Source organism: Salvelinus alpinus, chromosome 13, assembly GCF_045679555.1.
Source record: "Salvelinus alpinus chromosome 13, SLU_Salpinus.1, whole genome shotgun sequence".
Taxonomy (NCBI): Eukaryota; Metazoa; Chordata; class Actinopteri; order Salmoniformes; family Salmonidae; genus Salvelinus; species Salvelinus alpinus.
In genome coordinates, this window is record NC_092098.1 from 22276199 (window position 1) to 22299644 (window position 23446).

Sequence of the window (23446 nt, forward strand, 5' to 3'; positions counted from 1 at the left end):
ACAGGGGTAGTGACCACAAGGACTAAATTACAGGAAGCCTGTGGATTTTTTTAAACAAGAGAATTCTAAAAACAAGAGGAAATATGTAAAAAAAAAAAGAAGCAAAAAACCCCCCACCTTACTTGGATTACTATTTATTTTAAATGTTCATGCCAAGATACTGCACCTGCTCTACTGCTGAATGTCAATCTGCTCATCACCTGGATTCCTGCCATTCAAAGACGGAGAGCATTGATATGGCATTATAGACAAACTACTCCAGGTCAGCAACACTTCCAATCAATATGATTTAGTTGTACTATGTTTCAGTACTAGGTAGCTAGTGTTTTCATTTCAGTACATTCCAACCTAACTTTTATGCTGTTGTGCTGTTTTATGTGGTCAGTGGTTGAAATACTTACAAATTACTTAGAACTTTTCAGGGTAAATTTTGTGACATTTTTGGGCCCATCTGCACAGGTGTGTGATCAGCATAGGTGTATGGCCAATATCAGCTATGAAAGCTGCAGTGATATCAGGATAGCTGGATTACACCCTAGACTAACATTTCAGATTCATAGAGGAATTTGTTTTTGATGGATTCAATAACCCTAGAGTCACAGCATCACATTTTAGTTGTAAGATCAGTAAATGTCCCCAAGAGACATTGTGCTGGATTTTTCATTCTATATTTATCCAGTATTGCTTTCTTATAATTTGTTTCATAGCTTAAGTCCTCACAGCTAATGTCAGTCAATTGAAATCAATGGATTTCAAGTCATAATTTGATTAATAAACAACAAACATTTTATACGATGCTTGTGACATCCCTTACTGTAAATTGTACCAGCTTATTAGCAGCTTATTAGCTATTACCATTATTAGCTTTTTAACAATAGCCATGTAGCTTAGCTACTGTTTGTACACTGTGTGTTCACTGTATGTGCTGGCCAGGGTTGAGGTTAATTCCATTTAAATTCCAGTCAATTCAGGAAGTACACTGAAATTCCAACTGTATTTTAATGTCAACATGCTAAGTGAGAAAGTAACACATTTAACAAGTCCAAATGAAATAAAGTGCAAAACAACTAAGTGCCCCAAATAGAAAGGTCCATACAAAAAATACACAAACACACACAAATTTACACGTAAACGATGCCGTATTTGTTCCAAGTGTAAAATCTCCTAAACGACAAACCCAGTAGACTTTGACTCATTGTCCAGACGAATTGCCCTCTTCTTCTCCTTTTCAGTCTTCTTTTCTCCCTTCACCTACTCCTTCTCTCCCACTCTGTCTCTCCTCAGGATCCTCAGTGGCCAGAGAGAGGGGTTGAGGTGGGGGTCATGCTGACTGGCCGTGTCACAGCAGGAGTCACTCTTGTCTCCAGTGAGGAAGTACAGGAGAGCGTTCAGCCAGGCATTGCAGGAAGCCAGTGGCCTAGTGACTTTGTAGCAGATTGAAATTGTCTTCACGGCATTGCAGCCCCCCATGTGACCCCTCCTGAGTAGCAGGAATAGTGTCCGGGTAATGTGGAAAGGGAGGAAGCAGTGCAAACAGGAGAGTGATGGTGACAATGCTTTTGATGGACTTGCGGCTCCTGCGGATGAAATAGGAATGCTGTGAGCTGGAGATGGAGATGGACGTCCTTTCCTTGCGCCCCTCTGACCCCACATTACCTCCCTCCTCGTCTTCTCCCACCTGGGAGCTGGATGGGGAATGCAGGGTCCTAAAGATGGTCCTGACTACCTGGGAGTAGCACCATGCGATGATGGTGAATGGGACGAAGAACCCCAGTAGGTGCAGGACAAGGCCGTACAGGACATATTCTGCAAACTCTTTATCAATAGCATCATCCCAACAGTTCACAAATGCCTTTGAATCCCCACCGATCCCCTCTCCTCCACACCCCTCCCCTTCAGACCCATTCCCCCACTCCCCTTACCTCCCTCCACCACCTCCTCCTCTCACCACATACCCTGTCTGTGCAAACCTGAAGATGGGACAAGTAAGCACAAACACCACCACCCACACCATGGCACACGTCCCCTTCACGGCCCTCTTGCTCTCCAGGGGGATGGTCCTCATAGGGTGGCAGATGCCCAGGCAGCGGTGGACGGATATACAGGTGAGGAAGAAGATATCTGGCCACCAGGAATGGCAGGGACAGGCCATACATTAGGTCTGTGGCCGCCTGGTTCACCATGTAGATCAGAGAGGTGGTCCAGCGGCGGGGGGTATTGCCATGGCAACAGCCGCCACAGCGACGGCAGGACCGCACCAGGACAATGGAGTTGAGCGTCAGGCTGAAGAAGAAGGTGAGGGAGTAGCAGAGAGGGAGGAAGATGTACTTATAGTACTCATCAATACTGCAGGGAGAGAGGGAGAGAGGGGGGCTGGGGTGAAGGAGGAGAAGGTCCCTGTCACAGATGTGCTCTCTGTGGTGTTGGAGGCTTGGCTTATCATCATGGTTGACTGTGGTTGTTTTCCCTTCTTTTGCAGAGTCTCATGTTCCTTTTTCATCACGCGCTCCTTGTGGCAAATTCTTCTGCTTGTTTAGTGTTCCTATCGTTTGCTCTCTCTCAGGTGCGGTCATCTTCTTATCTTTACTCTGCAGACGGTTTGAGGGAAGGAATATTCTGTGCAAGAGGGAGAAAACAAGTGCTTTAGTTTGGAAATACTCACTAGGAATGTATTTAGCTGATTATGGATAATTCTCGGTCCATTAGCTCTTCAATCAGTAACACACTCTTCCGGAAACTCTCCATTCACCCATGTTACATATCTGATCCACTTTGACCATGAGTACACTGAAGCCCATGTTCTGGAGTACTGTAGATTGATCCACTGTCCAAGAATGTGATATACAGTATTTAAAAGTCTATCCTAAGTGCCAAGAATGCATGTTTTGGAAATGGAACCAATGATAGTGGGTTCTCTTTGTGTGTTGTTGTGCACACTGTGTGTGTTTTCTTTGGATGATTCATGTAAATCACAGCTAAATTAGTTGGAAAATGTTGTTTATGTGATCAATGTTTAGCTCCCTCATGTTTATCTTCTATGTTGGGAGTGTTTATCACACAGAACTCTCTCATGGCCTTGGTTAGTTATTCCAGAAGTCTTCTTATTTATATCTTTCTAATAACAAGTGGATCTGAACATTTAAAGGAAGACGTAGCATCTTGGTGATGGGGAGGGTGCAGCTCAAAGTGTCTTGGTCCCGATCGACACAGGGTCCTACTCCTATGACCTTCGCTGGCACTGTAAATAATTGATATCCATTCAGACAGATATGCAGAACGGAAACCCAATACAAGCAAGCAGCTGCAGGCGCTACTACTGGAATGTTACTGCAACATTGAATTATCAACGCTTCGATTTATGTTTATTGACATTTTTCATGAACCCTTTTGTCAAATCAAAAATGTGTGTAAATTGGGTATTTATATCATTGTAAATCTTACAACAGTAAGGAAAATCCTCATTCATCGTTCTCTGTATGTTTGTGGTGGTGTTGATATTTTTGCGTATTTAATGTGTACAAATATAATACCTTACCTGGTTTTCTGGTGATATGAAAGATTGTCCTTTGTCACTTTAAAATATACCAGCCTGTTTTTTCCCTCTTGCCTTTGTCCTCGTAGCCAGTGAACTCATCAGTAAAACAGTGTTAGCATACAGTAACAGTAACTTTCTCTCACCTTTCACACTATTATTTTATTCCTCTCCTCCTCCTGCTCTCTCTATCTCTCATCTGGTCAGTCATCCCTGAGTCTGTTGCGCAACCATCCTCCTACCTCAGTTTTTCTTTATCCTCATCTCTCCCTCCCTATTCCTCTATTGTTGACCTCTCAATCATTAGTGCTGAGCTAGTCAACTGAAGGTCCCACTGGTACACACAAGTTTACCTTCTCGCACGCAAGCACTTAAACTATAGATTTGAACAAATATTGGAAATATTGTATGGTGTGCTAGCAGCAGCAAAGACAAACACAGTGACAGCACACAACATTAAATAACCTTACAAGGTTTATTGGATGCAAAATTATACATTTAAAAAAAGTTTATAATAAATAATACTTCAGAGATGAAAAAGTTCAATGTTACTTCATAGCATTCACCCCTTTCCCATGGCCATGAATCTGCTAAAACAGTTCATTGTTTCATCATACTACAAATACACACGATTATTGGAAGTACCACATATAATAATTGCTAGTTAAGACACAAGAGGTAATAAGGCCAGGAGTTTTTCCTGATCATGTGACTTGAAGAGGAAAGACTCTGGGCCTGGTGTTTGTCCCTGGTGAGTTCACATGGTCAGGAAAATATACCTTGTGTCTTAACTAGCAATTATTATATGTGGTACTTCCAATAATCGTGTGTATTTGTAGTATGATGAAACAATGAACTGTGATAGCAGGACAAAGACAAGAGGGAAGAAACAGGCTGGTATATTTTAAAATGGCAGACAAATGACAATCTTTCATATCACCAGAAAACCAGGTAAGATATTATATTTATTATTAATATCTCAAAAGAGGCCTTTTTGGTTTTGCTTATTTTTACACATTGTTTGGAAGAATATACTTTTCAAACATCACATTCCCAGAGTGGGCTCTCTACCACTTTTGAAGAAATTATAAATGTTATATACTGAACAAAAATATAAACGCAATATGCAACAATTTCTATTATTTTACTGAGTTACATTTCATATAAGGAATTCAGTCAATTTAAATAAATATATTAGGCCCTAATCTATGGATTTCACTTGGGAGCCAGGCCCAGCCAATCAGAATAAGTTTTCCCCCACAAAAGGGCTTTATTACTGACAGAAATACTCCTCAGCAATCCCACCCTCAGACGATCACGCAGGTAAAGAAGCCAGATGTGGAGGTCCTAGAGAAATTAACATTCAATTCCCTGGCAACAGCTCTAGTGGAAATTCCTGCAATCCCTCAAAACTTGAGACATCTGTGGCATTTTGTTGTGTGACAAAACTGCACATTTTAGGGTGGCCTTTTATTGTCCCCAGCACAAGGTTCACCTGTGTAATGTTCATGTTGTTTAATCAGCTTCTTGATATGCCACACCTGTCAGGTGGATGGATTATATTGGCAAAGGATAAACGCTCACTAGTAGGGTTGTAAACAAATATGTGCACAACATTTTGAGATAATTAAGCATTTTGTGCATATGGAACATTTCTGGGATCTTTTATTTCAGCTCATGAAACATGGGACCAAACCTTTACATGTTGAGTTTATATTATTGTTCACTATACAAAGAAATGTACATTATAGGTAATTAACCAATCACAGCCCTACTGTAGGATTGCACATTCAGCAAATCACCAGCAGAAGGAGTTCCCTTTGAAACATAACTTTAAAAGTAACAGAGAGCCCACTCTGGAAATGTGATGCACTAGTAAAATAGATTGTTTAAAACAATATGTCTAAAACTGAACAAAATCAAAAAGGGTACTTTTGAGATAATATTAATAGTTTTAATATTGAATAAATTAATGTGTAAAATTGTATTTAAGAATGTAATGATAGTCCATATTTTAGAGCTATTAGGGGTATAACGACACCAAGGTGTTGTCATACATAGGATTAAAAAGGGCCTAAAATTGCCCCTTCCATCATGATAAAAAAATATCTGATTTGTGTTACAAATGTAAAAAGCACATCAAACATCCTTCATCCCAATGAAGTTTCTATGTGAGATTTGCCAGAACAATCTGAGAAACACAAAATATTTTCGGGTTATGCTGGCATGGAGTCAATTGACCAATTGCAGCTTTGTAGTTTCCTATGCTGGTGGTAGTTATAGTTATGGCTGCAAACCAGGTATATCATAAAATACATAATGGCAATACCCACAGGCTTATTGGCACTATGCAGACAATTCCCTTACATCAACAACTACATGAGGCTTATATTATACATAATAGAGGATAATTAGCAACAAAGAAACTTCTCTACCAAATTGTTACAGGACAGTTCCCTTTAGCCTGAATATGTAACTCCTTAGCTTGTTTTAGACAGGCTATAAGTGGACAATTCCCTTAAAGTAGTAAGTCAAGGATATTGCAATGTTTACACAATAAAACTTATGTAAAGCTGTATCCCTCATATATGTAAATGATATAACTCATTGAATGTTGGGTTACACTATGGCTGTGAAGGGTCTCCATCTGACACCCCCAAGATAAATAGGACGTTCTTACCACAGGCAAAAGACTATGAGTCAGATATTACTAGAGATGTTTCAAACAACATCACAAATGGCTTAAAACCCTCTTTCTGATATTAAATATTTTTGGTTAAGTGCATGCGTAAGTCAAAACAGGTCCTAATACAGTACGTTCTCCACTAATGATGATGAAGATTATGCTGGTCAAGATCAGGTGGGGATGATGAAGAGAAAGTTATCCATCCATCTGAGAAATATGGATTGTATTATGACACTGGTCCAAGATGTTGCTCATCAGTTGCTCATAATCAACATTTCTCCTTTACGAAAAATCATATTGAGTAGGCTACTATGGCAATACTTCTGATGGTCTCATAGTGGCATATCTGGGCCAAAATCACTTTATCCACTATTGGTCACAATGACTTCATGTCCTGGTACCCTGTCCATGGCAGTGGTGATGTCACATCCGGTGCACCTGTGGGTCAACATTATGTCAGATCCTGTACATCCAGGAGCATGGCATCCTGTTTGGTCCTCAGCTGGTCCCTTATCAACAGGTGACCCACCAACTCAGAGCTCAGGTCTACAAGAATAGAATATAATATTACTAGTATTACTACTATTGTCACATGCAAAGCACAACAACAAGGCACAAATACATAGAGCCAAAAATGCACAAACTGTACAGCAAGCACTCACATGCCAGTGCACTTACTAACAAGTTATTACCATGTAATAACCACTTTTTTCCCCATGTAATGACCAAGATTTCCATGTAATGACCGCCTACTGACCGTGTATGTCGTGGTTGAGTGAGGTCCTGAGGGAGCTGAGCTGTTGTATTGAGCAGATCTGCAGGTCACAGCATTCCAGATGCTTCCTCTTAGTGATCACACAGGCGAGGTGCTGAGACACACACACACAGGAATTATTCACACATACCAATCTTCACCTCTCTCTCAGACAATGCTCAGTGTTTTCCTCTATCTCCACAGTTCACACTTACAGTCTCCCTTCTCCATCCTTCTTACCTCCTTCTCTTTCTGTTCAGCGAGCAGCTTGTTTTTAAGCGCACTCAGTGCGGCCCTCACCTCCAGCTTCAGCCCAGAGGGATGGTAACCATGGCTACCTGCCTCTTTAGAACCCTGACAGTAAACACAAAATGGCATGAGTATGGATGCCAGGGTTGGGGTCAATTCCATTTAAATTCCAGTCAATTGAGAAAGTAAACCAAATTCCAATTCCAAATTTTCATAATTGAAAAACATTGAAGAGAGTTGGAATTGGAATTTCAGTGTACTTCCTGAATTGACTGGAATTTAAATGGAATTGACCCCAATCCTGATGGATGAATGAATGATACATCGCTGTAGAACAGAGTTCTTCACACCTCGTCCTAGAGTGCCGCAATGTGTGCAGGTTTTTGTCCCAGTCTTGAGCTAGACTATAATACAGGAGGGAATCGCTCACCTCTTTGCCAGCCCCCTCCTCCTTATCATCATCCTCGCTCTCACTGTTGTTGGTGTAGCATAACTGTAGATTTCTGTGGTTGTGGAATCTGTAATAAGAAAAGGAAAAGGCAACAATTGCATGAACAGAAAGAACAGAAATTAGATGGTTTCAGCGAATACAGAATGAAGTTGATAATGAGATTTTTGACATTTGTTACCTAGATGAGAAAACAGTAACTCGACACCTTCCATAGTCCTCCTCCTCCCATTCCTCTCTCCTCCGAAGCCCACCCTGCCTCTCCTCCGCCCAGCTCTCTGACACACTCCCCTGTTCCGACCCACACGTACTCTGAAAGAGAGGAATAGGGGGAGGGATCAGGGATGGAGAGATGACATGGGAGGAGGGAAGGGGTGGAGATTTGTGGTGGTGGGGTATTTAAGAGTGTAAGGGTGTCATTAAACCCATCTCTGCAGTTTTTTTCAAACAGACAAGTTCAGCTTTAATGCCAGGGGTTCACAGGGTGTTATTCCTATCATCTTATTAACAGAGGTTATTACTGTGATCTCGGGCTCCAGCTTTCAGCCTAATACCAGTAGATGACAGTCACATGTGTAAGGCAAAGAGAGAAGTAGGATGAAGTTACCCCTAGATTCTGATCTAAGGTCAATGTAGTGCTGTTCCCGCAAATTGTTAAGGTCTTGATTTGGGGCAGATAAGCTAATCTCAGATCTGTCGTTAAGGGCAGAGCACAAAAACGTCTACTCCCTCTCTTTATGCCTTCTGACCTTTGCCCTCTCCCTCCTCTCCTCCTCCTGTTTCTCTAGCTCGGCGATACGCAGGCTCAGGTCCTCCCACTGCATGATGGGTAGGTCCTGATCTTCATCCGAGGACCCTCCGCTCTGATGAAGTCGCCCCACCCCTTCCTCACCAGACAGCTCTGTGTCATCACCCTCCTTCTCCTCTGCTGTCTCTTTCTCTGTATCTCCCTCCATCCTTCACCCTATTGTTGTGGGCAGATGACAGAGAAAGGGATGTCAAGGAAGAGGATTTGATTAATTTTAATTTTAAAGTGATTCAGGTGGGTGGTCTCTGATATATATAAACAAATATATATATATATATATATATATATATATTATCAAAAAGAAGCTGCCAAGATCATTATACAATGTGCACAATCTTACTACAGGATAAAGCGGAGTGTATCAACAATAGGATACCAGGATAGCCTACTCAGGAGAAAAACACAAAGCATTCCTTAGAGAAGTTCGAAAAACACTGACTGAACTGTAGGCGAGGCTAGTCTATTTCGTAATAGTGAATTGTTGTATCTTTCCCATTATCTAAACTCGGAAGTATGCATGCACTAGCCTATACCGGAAAATTCTCAATCTGTTTTAAAAGGTTGCATTTTAAATACTTTTCAGACTCACTCTGTCTGACTGTAGAACGAGTGCGCTCAGATTTCTTGCCATGAACGTGCTGCCTGGAACGCGCGCACGACACGTTGAATACAAAGTATCTCTTCTCTTTTGATATAACGCACATGTATGGCACACACACCATGAAAGATTTGTTGTTTACAATTTTAATATTGAGGGGGGCTGGTGGCAAGCGGATACTTTGACTTACCTATTCCAGACCGTGTCCTATTCCCGACATCGAGGTCTCTTTCTCTTGTTAATATCTTATATAATTAGATAACTTTCGGTTTCCCAGTTCTCCGCGGTGTAGGCTATCGTTTTAATAACTCACAATAAGCTATTAACTTCTGATTTAACTCTTCCTTTAAGTTAAGAAAAGACCCTGCCTGCCTTTCTACTGTACCCTTTCCCATTCCTCCCGCCCCTCTCTTTCCTCTGACCCGTTCCCACAGCTTTTTAACCTCTACCTTCTGCAGCCGGGAAAAGATACGCCCGCTTTTTCTACATCCAATGTGCCACTACATCCCTCCATGCCTATCCCTTTTAAATAGCGATGCTTCGGATTCCTGGAAGTGTTGAAATTACATGCGATATCTATTTAAGATTAAAACAATCGGGTGTGGTCTGACTCTGGTTCTACATTTCGAACTAAAAACAATTGTAAAGGAGGGTTATAAAGGTTAAGAATGTACTCTTAATTAGTGTCCAATTTCAACATTTTGGGATATGACTACTCAAACCAGATGGGAAAACCCGGGAGAGAAAGTCATATTACAGCATTTGGAGCAAAACTGAAACACATACATATCTCAATGTCTTTTAAAATAGCCTGACATGCAGGCCAGATGGCTATTATTACATTCATGTCATTCGAATTATAAAAGAGGGAAATCCTAAATAAACTAAAATAGTCATATTAAAAAAAGTGGACAAATTGGTTTTCTAATATTCCCATGGCATTTTTTTTATTTCCTTGGAGCTTGGCAGTTTTGGCATTGGAAATACATTTTGAAAAGTTCATTAAGGAATGTATTGATATAAAATATCCTACAAATAATTCAATATTGAGAAATCTGACAGAGATATGACATGTTTTCTGTTTACAATAAGTGAAAGAAAAGCTGGTGAGGTACATTTGATATAGGCTAGGCTACTAACATTATCTAAAGAATTGTGGGTGAAATTGCATATATTATTTACATGAGTCCATACATTACAATAAATTATGTCAAAGTAAGATTTCAGTAAAAGGCCTACATCATTCTGTCCATTTATCCAAGGATGCTCAGTCATTTCCTCTCCTCCTATCCTATTCCTAACCTCGACTTTCCTCTCCTCCTCATTCACCAGCATGCAGTTCCTGTTGCTCCCACTGTGTGTCACTGACGAGTCGATAGTTCAGCTGCCGGTAGTTCTGTGGGTGAACCTGTCTCTGCCTCCATACCTCCTCATACAGGCTCTGTGTGACTGGGGGTAGAGGGGCGAACCTCCCAGTCTGAGCTAAGGTCTGGGCATAACCCCACTGTTCCTTGTCCATCTTCAGCATGTGTCTGAGCTGCACCCCCCTCTCCACCTTCCTCGCCATCTCTCCCTGGGCCTCTTCTTCCATCTCAGCCTGCGATGGCAGGGCCACGGAGCCCTCCAGCACTGCCAGGGCAAACTGGACCTGAGAAAAAGAGGGGAAGAGCGAGAGAGAGAGATTGATAGAGAGAGAGAAAGATGGGAAAGAACAAAAAAGCAATAAGAGAGAGAATGAACAAGATATAGTGAGGGAGGGATGAGGTAGCCAGACATTTTGTTCCACAAAAAATAAGATAATCAACATCACCATCAACCTCACCTGGCAGTGGAAGTGGGGGAAGGGGCAGATTATTTTACAGATGCCTATGATGAAGAGTGAGGGGAATGCTGGGGGCATCAGGAACCTGTAGAGCGGGGTTACCAGGTGCTCCTGAACCTCCAGGCCCAATCGGGCTGGCTCCAGGAAAGGGTAGCTGAAGTTGTAGCCCGTGCAGAGCAGCAGGACCTGGGCCTGGGTAATGGACCCATCCTGGAACCGCAGAGACCCATCCTCCTGGATCTCCTCCACAGGGGTGGCCTGGTGGACTCCATAGGGCAGAGGAAAGGGTAGGGTGGGCTTACCGTGGCTCAGAGTCACCTGGGCGTTGGATCGACCCAGTTCTAGTGAGATGTCAAGTCCTGAGGCCCCAGCGCCCAGCACCACCACTGACTGACCTGAGAAGGGTTCTGGGTGGCGGTATGAGTGACTGTGGATCACTTTGCCTAGAGAGAGAAACAAGGGGATGGGATGAGATACAGCTTCAGAGAAAGAGCGAGATAAAGAGAAATGGCATAAGATAAAAGCCATGAGTTTTTCCTGAACACCTAACCTGGCCCAGACATTTTCCAGTTCAGGTTGCATGGTCAGGAAAATTCTGGGCATGAGATATAGGTAAAGAAAGAGAGGGATAGGGATTGATGACTGTGGTGTACACCTTTAAATCGCTCTAGCCCAGGGATGGATGGGATGTGGGGGTCAGAGTAGTGCCTACAGGGAAAGGAGACAGGGGTTAAGGGTTAGGGTGTAAAAGACATTGTAAATATCTAAAGCACATGCACATCTCTTACCCGCTGCAGATGAACACGGAATCAAAAGTTTCAGTGTTCCGTGATCCAGACTTGTCACGTGACGTCACCTCCCACGTCGTCATTGGTCCTTTACCCTCTGTCACCACAGGGCTCACCTCATCCACCACAGTGCTGAACTAACAAAGAGTGGGGGAGAGATGGGCTTTAGACTCTTGTCCTGTGAAACGGAATAAACATTTTACTTTTTTCACCTGAAATCGATGAGGGTGGACCTTCCTTCTCTACCCCTGACAGAGGACCATGTGTGTGAGTGGACGGTACCTACCCTAATATGTGGTGTGATGCAGTGGCTCTGGCAGTATCTCTCCAGATACTTCTGTACTTCCTGGTGTGGCAGGAAGGAGGGCAGCTGGGGGTCAAAGGGGAAGTCAGGGAACATCATGACCTCCTTGGGCAGGTTGGTCCTGCATAGAGTTAAGGGAGTGTAAAACATGAGACACACAAAATAAGACCTGGGTCAAGTCAGAGAGAGAGAGATAGAGAGAGACATAGAGAGAAAGAGAGAGAGGGTGAGGTTAGTGTTACTGTACCTGAGGTTTCTGTACATGCTGCTGTGAATGGACAGCCCGTTGTCATAGCTACCGGTGCGTTCCTCGTAGAACCATGTGCCACCCACGTGTTCCGCGAGCTCGTAGACGACCGGTGGGGCGAAGGTGTCTGGGCGGGACAAGATGTGACGTGCGGCACACAGACCTGCAGCTCCCGCGCCCACCACCGCAACTCGCAGCTGCCGCATCCTCACGGTCCTGAGCGAGGACATGACAGACAGACCTGGAATACAATTACATCAGGGACCTATTCAGGAGGGTGTTTATAAAAATACAGCTAGAGAACTGACTAATAACACTAAAGAAAACAACAGACCGGTACTGTGAGACAACACTGAGACCAAATAGACAAATGACTCTGTCGCTGACATACCTACACAACAGACACAAACACTACCCACTGTCTGTCTCACACACTGTCCAACTGGGTAACATTGCATATGATGCCAAACAGATACATCTGAGCTCAAGCGAGAGAATGCACATAATCTAAACATTACAGTGTGTGTTTGAGCTGTGGGGGTTTAGTGGGAGGGGACTGCGGGTGTTTCAAAAGTTCACTTACGTGTGAAGCCAAAAACTGCTGTGCGTTGAGCAGGGTTAAAACAATAGAAGAAAAGTAATTTCAACAAAGACAAGAAGGAAAAGTCAAAATACTTAATCTCACAATCCTTCAGCGGTACAACACAGAGTGAAGTGAACATTGATCTCGAGACAAAAAATGGACATTGGGAGACTCTCAATTGTGCCTCCTCGCCTCAAATCCCATTGGAGGAGAAGGTCAGAGGGGCGGGACCTCTGTCTTTCTCCTCCAATGGGGTTTGAGAAGGAGGCGAGGAGTATACAATTGAAATCCTACCATTATTTATAGATCATCACGTGACAAAGAGTAGTCATTTTTAGGGAAACGTCATAAACCAGAGGTGTGGCAGACCCAAAACACACAGACACAAATCTTTGAGATGAACATTTACCGGGTGTTAATAAACAACCATCCACAAATGTATTTCGGAGCAAATTAGACAGAACAATGAGAAATTCAATTTTTTTCAACTTCGCAATAATCCGTGCTGTGACCTTATCAAATTGTTCAACAGCAGTTTTTGTTCAGTAATCTTCCGGTTGTGACAACTCAAAACGTTGGTTATATTTTGCGCCATCTTGGTAAGGGACTACGAAATAGATTAAAAAGTATCCAATTACAGTGATACATTCCAAATGCATCATAATTCAGAAATAATACATGTTAATTGTGTGCATGTTTAAGTTTACTAATGTAATACTATTAATTGTACACAATTGATTGAGAAATTGTTCACGGTCTTTACCCATCTTGGAAATAGATTAATACAAGAAGCATCTAGTCATTAGCAGATTGAGAGCTCTAATCCATCTGTAAAATTGAAGTGTTATAGATTCTGCGATAGAAATGTTAAGGTAAATTCCGATTGAGCGGACATAAGCACTATTTACCGTGAATGCAGTCGACGCTAAAGTGGGTACATTGCCATCACACTTATCACGCTGTAATGCTTAATTTCATGATGTGAATTGAATAGAGGCCTGAATCAGGGTGACAATTTGTTTTACATACACTTACAACAGTCCCATATTTGAATGTGTATTATATTTCTCCATAAGTGTTTTTCACTGCTTATATTGTTATTTTAGCTCTTGGTTGCATAATATCCATTACTGACCTTAAGTATCTATCATAGTTTTCTAATACTAACCAAAACTGCTGCCTCACTCTCCCTGAGAAATTAGGAGTAAACAATGCTGTCCATTTCCACCACTGTTCTATTGAGGTCAAACAACAAAGCAACAGCATTTTAACCAAAAGTTGTATTTATTTTCCAAAGCAGAAACATAAATAAGAGCAAAAACAGACATCCCCATGATCCATATCACAAATACATTTCCAGGAGGCTGAATTGACATTTGAGTCCATGTCCATTCAAGTTCAATCATCCTGTTTTTTTTATGCCACAGATTATCTCTCATTTAGCAGTAGCATTGCCATGAGGCAGCTGTTGCTGCTGTTGTTGCTCTGCCAGAGCCTGCTGCAGACGGGTGCGTTTCCGGGAATAGTGCTGCCAGTGCAGTAATTGCTGCTCGTCAATGAACTTGGCACATTGTGCATTCACAAGCTCCTTCCTGAAGTGCTCGTACTGAAGCAGCTCCAGCATGTGCAGGCAGTGGGGGTATCTGCATAACAAGGGAGACATATACAGTGCCTTCAGAAAGTATTCACACCGCTGATCTTTTTCCATATTCTGTTCTGTTACAGCCTGAATTTAAAATGGATTAAATTGAGATAAAATGTGTCACTGGCCTACATACAATTACCCATAATGTCAAAGTGGAATTTTTTTTTTTTTTTTTTAAACAAATTAATAAAAAAATGAAAGCTGAAATGTCTTGAGTCTATAAGTATTCAACTCTTTTGATATCACAAGTAAAGATGTGCTTAACAAGTCACATGGACTCAATGTGTGCAGTAATATTGTTTTACATCAGATTTTTAAATGACTACCTCTTCTATGTACTCCACACATAAAATTATTTGTAAGGTTCCTCACGTCGAGTAATTAATTTAACAGATTCAACCACAAAGACCAGGGATGTTTTCCAATGCCTCGCAAAAAAGGGCACCTATTGGTAGAGGTGTAAAAAAAAAAAAAAAAGCTGAAATTGAATATCCATTTGAGCATTGTGAAGTTTTAATTACAATTTAGATGGTTTATCAATACACCCAGTTACGACAGTTGAAGTCGGAAGTTTACATACACTTAGGTTGGAGTCATTAAAACTCGTTTAGTTTTGGCAAGTCGGTTAGGACATCTACTTTGTGCATGACACAAGTAATTTTTCCAACAATTGTTTACAGACAGATTATTTCACTTATAATTTACTATCACAATTCCAGTGGGGCAGAAGTTTACATACACTAAGTTGACTGTGCCTTTAAACAGCGTGGAAAATTTCTGAAAATGATGTCATGGCTTTAGAAGCTTCTGATAGGCTAATTGACATAATTTGAGTCAATTGGAGGTGTACACCTGTGGATGTCTTTCAGGGCCTACCGTCAAACTCAGTGCCTCTTTGCTTGACAACACGGTAAGTCTGGTTCATCCTTGTGAGCAATTTCCAAACGCCTGAAGGTACCACGTTCATCTGTGCAAACAATAGTACGCAAGTATAAACACCATGGGACCACGCAGCTGTCACACCGCTCAGGAAGGTGACGCGTTCTGTCTCCTAGAGATTAATGTACTTTGGTGCGAAAAGTGCAAATCAATCCCAGAACAACAGCAAAGGACTTTGTGAAGATGCTGGAGGAAACAGGTACAAAAGTACCTATATCCACAGTAAAACAAGTCCTATATCGACATAACCTGAAAGGCCGCTCAGCAAGGAAGAAAACACTACTCCAAAACCGCCATAAAAAATCCAGACTACGGTTTGCAACTGCACATGGGGACAAAGATGGTACTTTTTGGAGAAATGTCCTCTGGTCTGATGAAACAAAAATAGAACTGCTTGGCCATAATGATCATTGTTTTGTTTGGAGGAAAAAGGGGGAGGATTGCAAGCCAAAGAACACCATCCCAACCGTGAAGCACGGTAGTGGCAGCATCATGTTCTGGGGGTGCTTTGCTGCAGGAGGGACTGGTGCACTTCACAAAATAGATGGCATCATGAGGGAGGAAGATTGTGGATATATTGAAGCAACATCTCAAGACATGTCAGGAAGTTAAAGCTTGGTAGAAAATGGGTCTTCCAAATGGACAATGACCCCAAGCATACTTCCAAAGTTGTGGCAAAATGGCTTAAGGACAACAAAGTCAAAGTATTGGAGTGGCCATCACAAAGCCCTGACCTCAATCCTATAGAACATTTGTGGGCAGAACTGAAAATCTGTGTGCGAGCAAGGAGGCCTACAAACCTGACTCAGTTACACCAGCTCTGTCAGGAGGAATGGGCCAAAATTCACCCAACTTATTGTGGGAAGCTTGTGGAAGGCTACTCGAATGTTTTGACCCAAGTTAAACAATTTAAAAGGCAATGCTACCAAATACTAATTGAGTGTATTTAAACTTCTGACCCACTGGGAAAGTGATGAAAGAAATAAAAGCTGAAATTAATCAATTTCTCTATTATTCTGACATTTCACATTCTTAAAATAAAGTGGTGATCCTAACTGACCTAAAACAGTGAATTCTTACTAGGATTAAATGTCAGGAATTGTGAAAAACTGAGTTTAAATATATTTGGCTAAGGTGTATGTAAACTTCCGACTTCAACTGTATATATCATGTTTTGGGTGCCATTTTGATTCTAACAAGGTAATAATGTACTATGGTTGGATTTAAAGCTTCAGCTAATAGTTGAGTTAATTTGTGTTTTCATTCCTCCCTAACACAGAGAACCACCCAGGTGATCAACTGTAAGATCCTCTCTGTCACCCAGGTGAGATGATCTGTCAGGACTTATATAGACTCCCTCTGTGAAGTTCTATGCATGGTCCATGTCTTAGTTTATGTTTCTAAACTAGTGTATGGCTCATACAAAGTCATAGCTTTTAATATTTGGTCATTATGTGAAAAATATAATGGTAACGTTTAGGAGATTAATGTTGGTGTTGTTGAACATGATGATGATCATGATGCGGATGATGATGGGGGTGAAAGAGGATTCTGGTGATTATGGAGATGTTGGTGATGGTACTGATGGTGTTATCATTCCCCAGATGACCAGACTGGTTCTCCCACGCATGGTTGCAAGGTACATATGCATCATGGTGATATCAATGAAACGTGAATCTTAATGATTTCAATCTATGAAATTGTCCCTTTATTCACCTGTCCTGTCTTTCCCAGAGGGAACGGTTTGATCATCAACATGTCTTCAGAGGCAGGTGCTCAACCACAACCCATGCTGTCTCTCTACTCCGCCACCAAGGTGCCTCTCCCTTTCACTTAACTTTCTCTCACTCAAGCAAGACAGGGAATTTTTACTAGGATTAAATGTCAGAAATTGTGAAAAACTGAGTTTAAATGTATCTGGCTAAGGTGTATGTAAACTTCTGACTTCAACTGTACACAGATACAGGCGTCCTTTCTAACTCAGTTGCTGAAGAAAGGAAACCGCTCAGGGATTTCACCATGAGGCCAATAATAACTTTAAAACAGTTACAGAGTTTAATGGCTGTGATTGGAGAAAACTGGATTGATCAACATTGTATACTGAACAAAAATATAAAACGCAACATGTTAAGTGTTGGCCCATGTTTCATGAGCTGAAATCATACTCACAAAAAGCTTCTCAAATTTTGTGCACAAATTTGTTTACATCCCTGTTGGTTAGCATTTCTCCTTTGCCAAGATAATCCATACACCTGACAGGTGTGGCATATCAAGAAGCTGATAAAAACAGCACGATCACAGGTGCATCTTGTGCTGGGGACAATAAAGGGCCACTGAAATGTGCAGTTTTGTCAAACAACACAATGATGCCATAGATATTTCAAGTTGAGGGAGCATGCAATTAGCATACTGAATGCAGAAATGTCCACCAGAACTGTTGCCAGAGAATTTAAAGTACATTTATCTACCATAAGCAGCCTCCAACATCATTTTAGAGAATTTGGCAGTATGTCCAGCTGGCCTCACAACCGCAGACCACTTGACCACTTTGTTTTTCAACAGGACAATGACCCAACACACCTCCAGGCTGTGCAAGGGCTATTTGACCAAGAAGGAGAGAGATGGAGTGCTGCATCAGATGACCTGGCCTCCATAATCACCCGACCTCAACCCATTTGAGATGGTTTTGGATGACTTTGACTGCAGAGTGAAGGAAAAGCAGCCAACAAGCACTCAGTATGTGTGGGAACTCTCAAGCTGGTTGAGAGAATGCTAAGTGTGCAAAGCTGTCATCAAGGCAAAGGGTGGCTACTTTGACAAATATAAAATATATTTTGATTTGTTTAACACTTTTTTGGTTACTCCATGATTCCATATGTGTTATTTCCTAGTTTTGATATCTTCACTATTATTATACAATGTAGAAAATAGTAAAAATAAAGAAAAACCCTTGAATGAGTAGGTGTGTTCCAACGTTTGACTGGTACAGTAGATTTTACAAATATTAAAATTGTTCTTCCACTTCGACAGAGTATTTTGTGTAGCTCATTTACCAAAAAAATGACAATTAAATACATTTCAATCCCACTTTGTAACATGTGGAAAAAGTAAAGGGGTGTGAATACTTACTGAAGGCACTGTTGTACATACATTATACATATTGTTATACTGTGATTGATGTATATGATGCAGAAGGAAAAACAACAGTGAATCTTACTTCAGGAATTTGGCATATTCAGGCTCCTTCCAGTACAGTAGGTACTTCAGGTAGTTCACAAAGGGTTTTTCTCGCAGGTAACCCCTCTGAGCCAGAACTGGAGGGACACAGAGGAACAGAGACGAGTCACAAACAATGCTAGCTATATCTCAAATCAAATCAAATTTTATTGGTCACAGACTTTTCCCCCCCAGATGTTGAGGTGGATCACCACCTCAAGCTGAACCTCGGCAAGACGGAGCTGCTCTTCCTCCCGGGGAAGGACTGCCCGTTCCATGATCTCGCCATCACGGTTGACAACTCCATTGTGTCCTCCTCCCAGAGTGCTAAGAACCTTGGCGTGATCCTGGACAACACCCTGTCGTTCTCAACTAACATCAAGGCGGTGACCCGTTCCTGTAGGTTCATGCTCTACAACATTCGCAGAGTACGACCCTGCCTCACGCAGGAAGCGGCGCAGGTCCTAATCCAGGCACTTGTCATCTCCCGTCTGGATTACTGCAACTCGCTGTTGGCTGGGCTCCCTGCCTGTGCCATTAAACCCCTACAACTCATCCAGAACGCCGCAGCCCGTCTGGTGTTCAACTTTCCCAAGTTCTCTCACGTCACCCCGCTCCTCCGCTCTCTCCACTGGCTTCCAGTTGAAGCTCGCATCCGCTACAAGACCATGGTGCTTGCCTACGGAGCTGTGAGGGGAACGGCACCTCCGTACCTTCAGGCTCTGATCAGGCCCTACACCCAAACAAGGGCACTGCGTTCATCCACCTCTGGCCTGCTCGCCTCCCTACCTCTGAGGAAGTACAGTTCCCGCTCAGCCCAGTCAAAACTGTTCGCTGCTCTGGCACCCCAATGGTGGAACAAACTCCCTCACGACGCCAGGTCTGCGGAGTCAATCACCACCTTCCGGAGACACCTGAAACCCCACCTCTTTAAGGAATACCTAGGATAGGATAAAGTAATCCTTCTAACCCCCCCCCCCCCCCTTAAAAGAGTTAGATGCACTATTGTAAAGTGGTTGTTCCACTGGATATCATAAGGTGAATGCACCAATTTGTAAGTCGCTCTGGATAAGAGCGTCTGCTAAATGACTTAAATGTAAATGTAAATGTAATGTTATTGCAGGTGTAGCAAAATGCTCCAACTGTGTAGTAGTATCTAACAATTCACAACAATACACACAAATGTAAAATAATGGAATTAAGAAATATATAAATATTAGGACGAGCAATGTCGGAGTGGTACTGACTAAAATCCAGTATATACATATGAGATGAGTAAAGCAGTATGTAAACATTATTAAAGTGACTCGTGTTTAATTTTTAAAGTGACCAGTGATATCTGCAGGTTATAGTAACGAGTGTCTTTGGTTGTTCTGAGTGACAGAAAATTGAGGATAAGTTAGCTAGCTAGATAACCCACTCACAGTTCAGATAATTCGGATTGGCCAAGCATTGGATGAACTCCAGCTCTGATTGAAAGCGGTTCCTTGCCTGCTCCTCTGTGAAATTAGACACACAAAACAAGTTAGAGTAACATAACATTACAATTGACTTTGGGGAAAGCAGTTTGCTAGCCAAAACAGATGGCTAGGAAACCATGGGTGTGTCCAGTTCATATGTTGCATTACAGTTTATATCAAACAACATTTTTCCCCAAAACTGTGCGCACCTTTCTTCAACAGCCTTTGAGGTAAGTTCTCTCTAAATATAGGTGTGACTATATGAAATTGCATAACTCGTACAGCACACCATACACATACGCCTTTTGGGCCACCATAATCACAACGTTCTTCATCTGGTCGAGCAGGACAATACCGTTTCCGTTTACTTAAACGTTACACACCGTTCTGTCGTACTGAACGCGTCCCAGGGATAACTTATTTTATTTTTTGTAACCTTTATTTAACTAGGCAAGTCAGTAAAGAACACATTCTTATTTACAATGACGGCCTACCCCGGCCAAACCAAACGACGCTGGGGCAATTGCGCGCCACCCTATGGGACACCCAATCACAGCCGGTTGTGATACAGCCTGGAATCGAACCAGGGTCTGTAGTGACGCCTCTAAGGCTGAGATGCAGTGCCTTAGACCGCTGCTACAACGTTAGCTCGAGCTACACCAAGATATCAAATTTAGCTTACATTATGTGGACATTAGTCTTAAAAAAAAGCAAAGCAGCGACAAAACATCCAGTCCGCTAGCCAATTTATAGTTGTTTGTAGCCTACTTTGTCTAACGAGCTAGTTAGCTAACGTTAGATAGCGAGTTGGTTATCTTTATTACCTGATTCCATGACGCCTGCCATTAAAGGTGACTGGGTCTGCACGAAAACAACAGGCTCCTTAAAACGGAAATATGTAAGCTGTTTAAACGAATATATTGTTAGTTTGCTGAATTAATTGTTGTGGTCTGGTCAACAACAAAATCATTTCGATCATGTCGCCATATTTGCCGTAAACTGCAGCAGTTTAACTTTTTACGACAATAGTAGACTGCCATTCTCAAGTTCACCACTAGAGGACAGTATTCGCACAGTCTTCAAATACAGTATGTCTGTCTGATAGGAGAGACTTCACAGACTTGTGGAATGCTTTATTTTACATCCAGTACAATCATTTTCACCAAAGCTTACGTTGGACACATCGAAATAAGGCAGGATTTACCACCCTGGAGTCTAGGTTATATGTCGATTTATCTTGATTTGTGATTGATACTATAAGGGCTATCTACATACAGTGCTTTCAGAAAGTATTCACACCCTGACTTTTAACACATTTTCTTGTGTTACAGCCTGCAATTAAAATGAATAAAAGTAGAGATTTTGTGTCACTGGCCTACATACACCATAATGTGAAGGTGGAAGTATGTTTTTTAGAAATGTTTACAAATGAATTACAAATTAAAAGCTGAAATGACTTGAGTCAATAAGTATTCAAACCATTTGTTATGGTAAGCCTAAATAAGTTCAGGAGTAATAATTAGTCACATAATAAATTGCAATAAATGTGCTATAATAGTGTTTAACATGATTTTTTAATGACTACCTCATCTCTGTACCCCTCACATACAATTATCTGTAAGGTCCCTCAGTCGAGCAGTGAATTTCAAACACAGATTAATTTACAAAGACCAGGAAGGTTTTCCAATGACTCACAAAGAAGGGCACCTATTGGTAGCTGGCTAAAAATAAAAAAAGCAAACATTGAATATCCCTTTGAGCATGGTGAAGTTATTAATTACACTTTGGATGACGTATGAATACAGCCAGTCACTACAAAGATACAGGTGTCCTTCCTAACTCCGTTGCTGGAGAGGAAGGAAACCACTCAGGGATTTCACCATGTTAATGGTGGCTTTAAAACAGTTACAGAGTTTAATGGCTGTGATAGGAGAAAACTGCAGATGGATCAACAAAATTGTAGTTACTCCACAATACTAACCTAAATGACAGAGGGAAAAGAAAGAAACTTGTACAGAATAAAAATATTCCAAAACATGCATCCTGTTTGAAATGAAGCATTAAAGTAAAACTGCAAACAATGTGACAAAGAAATTAACTTTATGTCCTGAATACAAAGCGTTATGTTTGGCGTAAATCCAACATAACACATCACTCAGTACCACTATTCATATTGCTAAGAATTGAATGTTCCTGAGTGGCCTAGTTACAGTTTTGACTTAAATCGGCTTGAAAATCTATGGCAAGACTTGAAAATGGCTGTCTAGCAATGATCAACAAACAACTTGACAGAGCTTGAAGAATAAAAAAAAAGAATGAAGTTAAAATATTGTACAATTCAGGTGTGCAAAGCTCCTAGAACATGTATTGACTTTGTAATTATGTGGTAATTATGTGGTATTATGTGTAGATGGGTGAGACGAAAATCAATGTAATTAATGTTGAATTCAGGCTGTAACACAACAACATGTGGAATAAGGGTATGAATACTTTCTGAAGGCACTGTATCACTGCACACTGCTCCCACTGTAGCACTTCCTCTGGCCCCCTGCTGAGTTGTTTTCCCACAGCTCTACCTGCCCCAGACAGACAGGGCCATAGTTCAATACACCCTCCTGTTCTTACAATCCTCTGAATTATTAAACGTATTTAAAAACTCCTTCAACCAAAGCATCCAATAACTTAACTGCCTGTGAACGATTAATTATACACTTTTGAGATTCTTTGACTGAATGACTTGAATCCCCTGAGGCTATCAGTATGATATAGAGGGTTTGTTATAGTCAGTCATGTTCTCAGACGTGAGTGAATAGATAAGTCATTTCTCTTTTGGCGTCAGTGGACTTTATCCTGTCCTGCGGCGTGTTGTGTGTGTGTGGAGGAATACGCTTCTAAACATTTAGGCTGACTGACTACACACCATATCTCATTCTGTTTGCTTGATGAGGTAACACTGAACATTTTTGTGTGTTTGAGAGAGACAGTGAGAGAGAGAGAGAGCGAGAGAGAGGGGGGCAACAGCAGGCTTCTGTAGTACTGTGCTCAAGCTTTGCCTTCGAGACAGTAACTGTAAGTTACTGTTTTGCTGTTCCTCACTAACTTAACAAGGACTTACTAGGTTTCAAAACATTTGTCTAGGAATTCTTATCCAAATGATATTTGTGTCTGTCGTACTAATGCATGGTATATACACTGCTCAAAAAAATAAAGGGAACACTTAAACAACACAATGTAACTCCAAGTCAATCACACTTCTGTGAAATCAAACTGTCCACTTAGGAAGCAACACTGATTGACAATAAATTTCACATGCTGTTGTGCAAATGGAATAGACAAAAGGTGGAAATTATAGGCAATTAGCAAGACA

General features: G+C 41.5%; 3 protein-coding genes, 1 long non-coding RNA gene and 1 pseudogene across 4 annotated transcripts; 1 reads left to right on the forward strand and 4 right to left on the reverse strand.

Annotated features, from left to right (window-relative positions):
- Positions 1 to 1120: 1120 nt before the first annotated feature.
- LOC139536676 (P2Y purinoceptor 4-like) lies at positions 1121 to 2642 on the reverse strand (annotated as a pseudogene).
- Positions 2643 to 3993: 1351 nt separating this feature from the next.
- On the reverse strand, positions 3994 to 9497 carry LOC139537389 (schwannomin-interacting protein 1-like). Its single transcript, XM_071338623.1, has 7 exons — positions 9266 to 9497; positions 8419 to 8633; positions 7851 to 7981; positions 7652 to 7739; positions 7213 to 7326; positions 6976 to 7087; positions 3994 to 6764 (listed from the first exon to the last, which is right to left on the reverse strand). Exons 2-7 carry the CDS (start codon positions 8623 to 8625, stop codon positions 6670 to 6672), a joined length of 747 nt encoding a protein of 248 aa, XP_071194724.1. The 5' UTR covers positions 8626 to 8633; positions 9266 to 9497; the 3' UTR covers positions 3994 to 6669.
- Positions 9498 to 9991: 494 nt separating this feature from the next.
- On the reverse strand, positions 9992 to 13000 carry LOC139537390 (uncharacterized). The gene is made up of 7 exons (XM_071338624.1): positions 12820 to 13000; positions 12237 to 12477; positions 11972 to 12110; positions 11686 to 11822; positions 11553 to 11605; positions 10898 to 11340; positions 9992 to 10723 (listed from the first exon to the last, which is right to left on the reverse strand). The coding sequence occupies exons 1-7, from the start codon at positions 12956 to 12958 to the stop codon at positions 10397 to 10399; spliced, it is 1479 nt and encodes a 492-aa protein (XP_071194725.1). The 5' UTR covers positions 12959 to 13000; the 3' UTR covers positions 9992 to 10396.
- A 314-nt stretch (positions 13001 to 13314) lies between these two features.
- Positions 13315 to 17247, forward strand: LOC139537392 (uncharacterized). The gene is made up of 4 exons (XR_011667523.1): positions 13315 to 13418; positions 16683 to 16727; positions 17008 to 17042; positions 17138 to 17247. It is a non-coding gene; the product is annotated as an uncharacterized lncRNA (long non-coding RNA).
- med31 (mediator complex subunit 31) lies at positions 14085 to 21117 on the reverse strand. The gene is made up of 4 exons (XM_071338625.1): positions 20904 to 21117; positions 20044 to 20118; positions 18621 to 18717; positions 14085 to 14462 (listed from the first exon to the last, which is right to left on the reverse strand). The coding sequence occupies exons 1-4, from the start codon at positions 20923 to 20925 to the stop codon at positions 14255 to 14257; spliced, it is 402 nt and encodes a 133-aa protein (XP_071194726.1). The 5' UTR covers positions 20926 to 21117; the 3' UTR covers positions 14085 to 14254.
- Between the last annotated feature and the right edge of the window lie 2329 nt (positions 21118 to 23446).